Source organism: Anser cygnoides, chromosome 26 (assembly GCF_040182565.1).
Source record: "Anser cygnoides isolate HZ-2024a breed goose chromosome 26, Taihu_goose_T2T_genome, whole genome shotgun sequence".
NCBI lineage: Eukaryota > Metazoa > Chordata > Aves > Anseriformes > Anatidae > Anser > Anser cygnoides.
In genome coordinates this window covers 5,132,184-5,141,824 of record NC_089898.1, presented here as the reverse complement: position 1 = coordinate 5,141,824, position 9,641 = coordinate 5,132,184, and the positions used below count along the sequence as shown (strand labels likewise).

Sequence of the window (9,641 nt, the reverse complement as noted above, 5' to 3'; positions counted from 1 at the left end):
CAACTCCCATCCATCCATCCATCCATCCATCCATCCATCCATCCATCCATCCACCCATTTTCTCCCGTCCGTGCTGGCCATGCCCACATCCATTCACGGACTGAGCATGGGCAGCGGGAGCGGGCTGCATTAAATCCCCTCGGCATCCCACTGCCAGAACAACTGCAGGCAGAGGCGTTGCTGAGTGAACACCTACACTAGAGGAATTTAAGAAAAAAGGCTATAAAGCAGAGAAAGGACCAGAAAGGAAGAAATAAGCTTTCAATCCCTGCCATTTTGTGTCCCAACAAGCAGTTCCCATGCCCAAACTTGCCCATGCCAGGTATTGCCCATCCCAACAGCTTCCATCGCAACACTCCCAACACTCATTCGTGACCCCCCCATCTCCCATCCCCCCCCGTTGCCCATCCCTGACAGTGAGAAACACTGACTAGCTACAGCACTAAAGAAGGGTAAGGGCAAGCGAGAGGGGAAAGGGCTGAAGAGTGCGGCTCAAGCTGGAGCAGGTGCCTGCAGAGGTCTCTGTGCCTGCGTGCTGAGCTCAGCGCCACTGGGTGCTGCAGGGGCCGTCGAGGAGCGCAGGGTCACGGGTAGCCGGCATACTTGGCTATGGCCCCGTCTTTCTGCCGCTGCGCGAAGAATTGCACAGGGCCGATCTTCATCTGGTGGGCCGCCCGCTGCCGCTCCTCCTGGGCCAGCTGCTTCAGGCGCTCCCGCTCGGGACGCTGCTGCAGCGTGATGGGCACCGGCTCCTCCTGCTCCTCCAGCGGCGTGGGCGCCGCGTCACCGCCTGCCCAGGGCCCCACGCAGGGCACGTAGTCCACGCGGGGCCGTGCCAGGGGCTGCAGCATGCGCGGCTGTGTGGGCAGAGCCCCCCGCTGCGCTTGGCCCCCCGCGGCTGGCAGGCACAGCGCTCTGGGCGCCTGCTCTAGGGCAGCGTCCCCTGTTCACGCCGTGCTGCCTGGTGGTGCCGGCACCACCTTCTCTTTGCCGCCAGCTGGGGATTGGGGGGCAGCGGGCACAGCTGGCACTGTCTGCGTGGCGCTGGGCATCGGGCTGGGGCTGTTGGAGGTGGGCTGCGGCTGCACACAGGGCAGCTGGCGCCCTGGCCCCAGCGCCTTCGCCCTGGCCCCCAGCGGCTGCAAAGTCTCACTGGGGGTCTTTGTGTCCCGGCGCTGGCGCTGCAGCGTCTTGGCCCTGACGCCTTGGGGACAGAGGCTGTCCTGGGGCCGCACGGCACCAGGCTCCGCGCTCGGAGTCTCCGGCAGCAGCCGCGCTCTGCGGGGAGGCGGCGACGCTGCTCCTTGCCCCCCAGCAGCCCCCGGGCTTCGGGCTCTCTTGCTGGGCGCCCGGCTGTTGTTGGTCGCTGGCTGCTGCCTGCCGCTGCCGTCTTTCCTGCTGCTGCCACGGCGTCCTGGGGCCTTGGACATCCTGGCGTCCCTGGCACGGCGTCCCTGGCAAGGCGTCTCGGGGCCTTGGACACCCTGGCCCAGCAGCATCTTCCTGTCCTTGCCAGGGGGTTTCTCCGTTGCTGGCCTCTTGGGCTGGGAGCTCTCCGCTGTCCTGGGGGTGCTGGTGGGCGCGCGGCGCTTGGCCCCCCGCTTGGTGCCGGTGGACACAGCGGCAGCCAGGGGGCTCTTGAGGGGACCCAGGGGGCATGTGGGCAGGGGTGTCCTCTGCTCACTGAGGACTTGGGTGTCAGGGGACCTCTTGGGGGGACTCAGGGGGGGTTTGGGCAGGGGTCTACTAGGGGAACTGAGGACCTGGGTGTCAGGGGACCTCCTGGGGGGACTCAGGGGTGGACTGGGTAGGGGTCTACTAAGGGCACCGGGCAGGGGACTGGCTGCAGGGCTGAGCGGGGGGCTCAATGCCAGCACAATAGGGGACTGCACCAACAGCCCACCCCCAACCTTCTCGGGGTACACCCCAGGGGTTGAGGGTACCTCACCGAGGGCTCCTGTGGCTTCCAGTCCCTGCGTGCTCGGCTCCTCGATGTCCTCGGAGAGGTCGGGCAGCTGGGAGAGGAGGCGGCTGAGGGCAGGACTGCTGGGCGAATCAGGGAAGGCGTCCTGGGGCTCCACGGCCTCGAGCCAGCTGAACAGCTCCTCCGTGCCGGGGATGTCCAGGTCGGCCAGGAGCTGGTCCTGCAGGTGCTGCAGCAGCTGGCTGTCCCCTGCCAGCTCTGGAAAGGCCTCGGCGAAGGCATCAGGGCCCAGCTCGGGCAGCTGCGGGGGCTCCTCAGGCACCTGCGGGGCTGTCGCCGCTGAGGACGAAGCAAGAAAATCCCCCAAGACGGGCGATGTCAGCTTTCCCATGGCTCATGGGTGTGGGGCGACAACGGGGCGGCTGTGCCAGCGCCAAACTCACCGTCGGGCGTCGCCGTCTGGGTGCTGCGGGTCGATGGAGCCAGGAAAGGCTCGGGGGGAGTGGGGTCAGGCAGCGGGGGCCCCTGGTCCTCGCTGAGCCCCACGGCGTGGTCGCAGGGCTCCGGCAGCTGCCCCTGGCTGCTGGTCACGGTGCGGGGCGTGGGGAGCGCCTGCCCCCGGAGCCGAGGCCCCGGGACGAGGGGTGGCGGGGGCCTGCGGTGGGCGGGGGCCTGCAACAGGCAGGTGCCTGCGGGGTGCAGGGGCTCCCCGTGGAGCACGGCCCTGGGCCCCAGCCCCAGCGCATGGTGGGGCACCAGTGTCCCCGTCACCATGGGCTGTCCGCACTGGCAGACAGGGGCACAGGGAAGAGCGGTGTGGGGGAGCTGCCCCACGGGGGGGAGCTGCACCACCTGCAGGTTATGCCCCACGGGGGGGAGCTGCACCGGCTGCAGGTTCTGCTCCTCGGGTGGGAGGTGCACCACCTGCAGGTTATGCCCCATGGGGGAGAGCTGCACCGGCTGCAGGATATGCCCCACAGGGGGGAGCTGCACCAGAGGCAGGTGGTGCCCCTCGGGTGGGATGTGCCCCCCAGGTGGCAGCTGCGCCACGGGTGGGAGCTGCAGCACCTGCCCCTGGACCTCCGGCACCACGTGCCAGACGGTGGCCTGGGGCAGCGCGTAGGAGAGGGTGGGTACCTGGGGGGGCTGCAAGGGCACCGCCATCGCTCCGGGGAAGGAGGGCAGCAGCCAGGCAGCCACCGTTGGCGGCTCAGCTGGGACAACGAAGGGGGAGTTGGGCGTCTGCGGCACCGGCGGCAGCCGTCTGGGGAATCTCTCTGTGAGGAAAAAGGGCGCTGGGCTGAGCTCTCGGGCGCTGGGCTCGCCGGCAGGGCCGCAGCCCCGGGAGGAGCGGGAGCCCGCTGCTGTACCTGCCATGGTCGCTGGAGAGTGGGGCGGTTCGTTGGGGAACCCGGGCAATGGGGGCTCCGCCCCAACGGCTGACCAGCCCCTCACCGCCATCTTGGTGAGGACTGCAGTTTCTCTACCCAAGCAGGCTTCCCAGCGCCATCAGTTTCCATCCCCATGAGCCTTTCCCGTCCCAGTCCTCATTTGCCAGGCCCAGGGGGGTTTCGCACTCCAACACTTTCCCCTCCCAAGGATTTTCCATCCCAAGACTTTTCCATCCCAAGACTTTTCATCCTCCCGGCGATTTCCCATCCCGACAGTTTCACAGCCCAACAGATTCCCATGCAAACTATTTCCCATCAGCACGAAGCGTTTCTTAATCCCATGAGATCTCATCCCAAAGACTTCCCATCCCTTGCATTTCTTTTCCAACTATTTCCTACCGCAACGAATCGTACCCACCCCATTCAAGATTTCCCATCCCAATAATTTCCCATCCCAAGAGAGATTTCCCTACCCCAATGCTTTTCCTTTCCAATGATTTCCTCCCCAAGGAAGATTTCCCATCCCAATGCCTTTCCTTAAGGATGACTTCCTCCCCAAGGAAGGTATCTCATCCCAATGCTTTTCCTTCCCAAGGAAGCTTTCCCGTCTCTTTCATTTCCTAGCCCCATGGCTTTCCAGCCCAAGGAAGTCTTCCCATCCCAGCAATCATTTCTCATCCCACTCATCATTTCCCATCCCCACGATTTCCCATTTTCACCATCCAAAAGACAGCTTAGCCAGCCCACAGCTAGAGAGAGATCACAACAGGCATTTGCACGATTCTGGTAGATTCAAGGGCATGGACACTTGGCGTGCTAACGATTGCACTTTATTCCAGAGCAACACAGATCAGCGGTACCAAGAGCGCTATGATGAATCTGGCGAAGATGTAGATAGATGGTTCTTGCAGGTATTACCAGGAAATAAACAGGTGTCTGCACTTCTCTCTAGCTACCTTAGTAAAAGATCGGAAGGGTAGAGCACTAATTAACAGTAGCATTATTAGAGGCACTACTGTGGCAGTGAAAATCCATCAGGAGGGCCAACTTACCAATGCCTGCAAGGCAAATGCACTTAGGATGGGTTTTCTTTGTCAAGACTAAACTTACAAGAGGTTCAAGCTCTCCGCAGCAGTAGCTGTGCCCGCAGAACTCAGGTGCTGCCTCGGCCAGCAGGCCCAGGCAGGTGGGGCACGTCTCATCCCCGGGGGCCTCTGCTGTCAGCCCGCGGGGCGGCTGGCTCATGCTGCCCGCGGCCTCCCTGCCGTGGAGATGCTCGGCCACCGGGATGGAGGCTGCCCACTCCTAAGCACCTCTAACCAGCAGGACCTCTAACCCTGAAGTCTCCTCTTCCACCAGCAGGACGTCAGCGTCTCTTGTTCCACCAGCAGGACATCGGCGTCTCCTATTCCACCACCAAGACCTCCATGCCTTGAGTGCCACCAGCAGTACTCCATGCGAGCTGGACGCTCAGGGCACTTATGGCCACCCACCTTTGTGAGGTCAAAGGCTGACAGTGACTCTCTGCTGACCTCACACGGCTCTCGGGCACCCCGATGGCAGCACTGACGGCGCTAAGCTGACTGCCATGAGCAAAGGCTGACATGAAATGGCTGCTGCGCAACGCCAGGAGCAATGTCTGCCGGGCCGGGGGTTCGGATGGGAGCTCGGCCTTCGGCCTGGGAACTGCACCTGGGAGCCAGGGACGTCCTCGATGTGAAGCTGGACACCTGGGCCTGAGAAAGCAAGGTTTCTTGAAAGAAAATTGGAAACATCGTCACCTAGTGGCTGTCTCAGGGGGACGGATCGAAACGCACAGCATCTCTTGGTTACCTGAAGTGCTGGTGTCCTACGCCCTCGTATGTCTCAATGACATAAAAAGGGACAGATTTTTACCCCAAATGCAGCTCCTTTCTGTGGGAAGCTTCCCGTGCTGCGCATCCTCCTCTCTTTCTAGTATGTGGCTTCGACTTTAGGCGTGTTGTTTTTTCTCCTTGTGAGAAACAAAGTTGTGTTTTTGCAATAGAAGGTGTTTTTGCAGTGGAAAAATCCACTAACCTTGCATATGCAAAAGTGGCATTGTGTGGCATAGCAGTGGGGAATCCGTTAAGCAGATAAGGGGAAGGTCCCACTGTCCCAAAATAACGAGGATAGCTAAGAAAAACAGGATGAGCAGTGCGAGATCAGTAAAAGCAAAGATCACGGGCCCTCTAGTCACAAGAGAAGAAGGAAAAAATAAAAGGTTAAGGAGAAATTAACGGTTGGTCAAATAAAATTGTACGTATATGGTATAGTAGTGCGTCGAGTAGGCTGTGAACCCGTAGTACTCAGCCAATGAAGAAACGGGAGAAATCAGGTGTCGGGTAATAGGGAATACACGGTTATGATAAACTTTTACTGCGCGCTCCTGCTTGCAGGACGCCCACCATTGCAATCGCGAATAAAAAAGCTCCACAGAAGATCCTGTCTGAAGAAAATTATTGAGATTTTTCTCAGGGTTTAGGGGCTCGTCCCGGATCTTGTTGCCTACCAGAGAGTTCTTGCTACCACAGACAGGAAGGTGCACCCTCTGATTTCAGCGGTCCCGTCGGGGGTGGTGGCTTGTCTCGGGATGGCTGACAAAGGACTGAGACTGTTCATCTGAAGACAGGCTCTGAGAAGAACTGGGGAGAAAGGAGGCCAATACAGACAGACCACAGAGCACAGCCCAGACACAGCCCAGCCAGAGCACGTACACAGCACAGAGAGCACAGACACAGCCCGGACACAGCACAGACACAGCACGGACAGAGCCCAGCCAGAGCCCAGACACAGCACAGGCACAGCACAGACGGAGCACAGACAGAGCAGAGAGAGCACACACACAGCACAGAGCCCAGACAGAGCACGGACAGAGCCCAGACACAGCTGAGACACAGCCCAGACACAGCCCAGACACAGCCCGGACAGAGCACGGACAGAGCACAGGCACAGCACAGACACAGCACAAAGAGCACAGGCCCAGCACAGAGCACAGGCACAGCACAGACACAGCACAGAGAGCACAGACACAGCGCAGATGGAGACCAGACAGAGCACGGACAGAGCCCAGACAGAGCACGGACAGAGCCCAGACACAGCCCAGACACAGCCCGGACAGAGCACGGACAGAGCACAGAGAGCACAGGCCCAGCACAGAGCACAGGCACAGCACAGACACAGCCCGGACACCGGAGCCGTTATCCCAGCATGGCAGCAGCAAGGTGACAATGTGCTCGCCTGGAGGACAGCTGAAATCTTTCCGCATGTCTCACAGCTCACCCAGAGATCGGGATCACCTGGTTACTGCTGCTTTTAGATGGTGGTCTTCAGCCTGCTGTTCCCTAGGACGGCCCTCCACTGGGGTAGTCTGCTTCGCCTTCCTATTGCTCCTTCCCCTTCTCAGTAGGACTCTCTTCCCTTACTAAACGAGATGACTTGTGCATCCATTCTTTCATCTTGTGTGTATCGGTGACTGGGAATGCCACAGGGCAGTCCCCGGAGCCAGCTGTAGGGTCCGTCAGAGGGTTGGAGTGGCTGCAGGGCCTGTCAGCGGGGCTGGAGAGGCCGCAGGGCCCGTCAAAGGGGTTGGAGTGGCTGCGGGTAACATCCCAGGGCTCGGAAGGGCCTCAGAGCCCATCCCAGGGCTTGGAGGGCCTTCAGGGTGCGTCACAGGCTTGCATCAGATCAAGACGCATTTTCATAGACCCACACAATTTCTCTTGAAGGTGCTGAATTGGACTGAATAGTCTTCAAAACACATAGAGCAGACCCAGCAAACAAGCCGCTGGTGCTAGGAACTGGGTTTTGTTTTTGTTTGTTTGTTTGTTTTTCGTTAACTTTGTTTCATGAGAACAGATACCAAATGGGTATTTTCAGGCAAGGGCAAAGATGACCCTGGAGTTGAAGCTATCTAAAGGATGAATAACTAGGAATCTATTTACTCGAGAAGACCCTTTTGTAAGGAAAAATCCTACACACGTGCACTGGAGTTTGATACTAATCCATTTGTTGGAAACCACTGGAAAACAATGGAAAGCTATTCTAATACGAAGTACGCTCATTCTAATACAAAAAAACACACCCCTAGAGTGAGAGACCCCAGCCCAACAGGAGACCCTTCCCCTCTGAGGATGCGCAGAATCATTTTGTCATGTCAGCCGTAGGCTAATTCTGGAACCTGTGAGAAGTTAGGGGATTGTACTAGCATGGAAATGTAGTGATAAAAGATTGTATCAAGCGTGGCGTGGAAAATCTTTCCATGTGCTGGCTTTGTGGGAAACCACCTGGTACCCAGACTCGCGCAGTTCTGAAAGAAAACTGTGTCTCGACCTGGTGTCTGGATTGGCTTCTTGCGCATCGGGTAACAAATCCAAACTTTTCTCGGACAACTTGGCGAGCTGTAAATCTCTGGCACTGCCAGCATCGGGGCACACCTTTCTAAAACCTTTTAGCAGCGCCGTAGGATACCACATTTGTTCAGGGCTGAATTCCAAAGCCATCGGAGGTGGCAATCGTGATAAAACCCGGCCCACATCCCCCCCCAGCCCTTGCCACCTGTAGCCATCCTGCCTCAGGGCTGATCGCTGGCTGGAATTTTTAACTCCTTGTCTAACCACAGAGGTTGTCATTCGGGGACAAATACTGGGTTAAGTTCACCGTCGGTGCAAGAGGAGCACGTGCTACCTGCAAGTGGGCAAAACCATCAGCAAACATAGGCCAGCCCCCAGGGATCATAAACAACAAGAAAGGGATTAAGAAAAAGCACCTAAAAAGCACAGAAAAACAACACCAGAAAGGAAAAAATCAACATTGTGACCAGCAACTATCAATCTCAGAGAAAGCTTATAAGAAACACTCTTTTAAAACATTCCGGTCAGATGTGACGTTAGCTCAACCCTTTGTGCCCCAGCTTGGCTGCCAAAAAGTCTGTTGTGGTGTAACCCGGCAGGCCGCTCAGCACCACACATCTGTTCGCTCACGTCCCCCCATCCTGAGTGAACGTGCAGAGAATCGGAAGGAAAATAAAAGCTCATAGGCATTGATAAAGAGTTTAATAATAAAGGAATAGAAAATAATAATACAAATCATACAATACATTAAAAAGACAATCAATAAAATTTATTAATGTAAACAATTTTTTCCCAGCCTAATGCTCTCCTATCACCACCATGATCACAACATCACAAAATATCACAAAAAATCCACCATGATCACAATATCACAAAATCACCTAGCAATTTCCCATCATTTCACACTAATGAATCCCCATCACCGTCATGACTTCCCATCCCACTGATCATTTCCTATCCCAGCAACCTCCCATTGCTGATCCCAAGGCTCAGTTCCCAACTCCCATCCATCCATCCATCCATCCATCCATCCATCCATCCATCCATCCATCCATCCATCCACCCATTTTCTCCTGTCCGTGCTGGCCATGCCCACATCCATTCACGGACTGAGCATGGGCAGCGGGAGCGGGCTGCATTAAATCCCCTCGGCATCCCACTGCCAGAACAACTGCAGGCAGAGGCGTTGCTGAGTGAACACCTACACTAGAGGAATTTAAGAAAAAAGGCAATAAAGCAGAGAAAGGACCAGAAAGGAAGAAATAAGCTTTCAATCCCTGCCATTTTGTGTCCCAACAAGCAGTTCCCATGCCCAAACTTGCCCATGCCAGGTATTGCCCATCCCAACAGCTTCCATCGCAACACTCCCAACACTCATTCGTGACCCCCCCATCTCCCATCCCCCCCCGTTGCCCATCCCTGACAGTGAGAAACACTGACTAGCTACAGCACTAAAGAAGGGTAAGGGCAAGTGAGAGGGGAAAGGGCTGAAGAGTGCGGCTCAAGCTGGAGCAGGTGCCTGCAGAGGTCTCTGTGCCTGCGTGCTGAGCTCAGCACCACTGGGTGCTGCAGGGGCCGTCGAGGAGCGCAGGGTCACGGGTAGCCGGCATACTTGGCTATGGCCCCGTCTTTCTGCCGCTGCGCGAAGAATTGCACAGGGCCGATCTTCATCTGGTGGGCCGCCCGCTGCCGCTCCTCCTGGGCCAGCTGCTTCAGGCGCTCCCGCTCGGGACGCTGCTGCAGCGTGATGGGCACCGGCTCCTCCTGCTCCTCCAGCGGCGTGGGCGCCGCGTCACCGCCTGCCCAGGGCCCCACGCAGGGCACGTAGTCCACGCGGGGCCGTGCCAGGGGCTGCAGCATGCGCGGCTGTGTGGGCAGAGCCCCCCGCTGCGCTTGGCCCCCCGCGGCTGGCAGGCACAGCGCTCTGGGCGCCTGCTCTAGGGCAGCGTCCCCTGT

The 9,641-nt window shown here is 58.1% G+C and overlaps 1 protein-coding gene across 1 annotated transcript; it reads right to left on the bottom strand.

Moving 5' to 3' along the window:
* Positions 1-947: 947 nt before the first annotated feature.
* On the bottom strand, positions 948-2,315 carry LOC136786958 (nascent polypeptide-associated complex subunit alpha, muscle-specific form-like). The gene has a single exon (XM_066983305.1). The coding sequence runs from the start codon at positions 2,313-2,315 to the stop codon at positions 948-950; it is 1,368 nt and encodes a 455-aa protein (XP_066839406.1).
* Positions 2,316-9,641: the final 7,326 nt, after the last annotated feature.

Coding starts and splice junctions, on each gene's coding strand:
- LOC136786958 (XM_066983305.1), bottom strand. CDS start 2,315: ATGGGAAAGCTGACATCGCCCGTCTTGGGGGATTTTCTTGCTTCGTCC.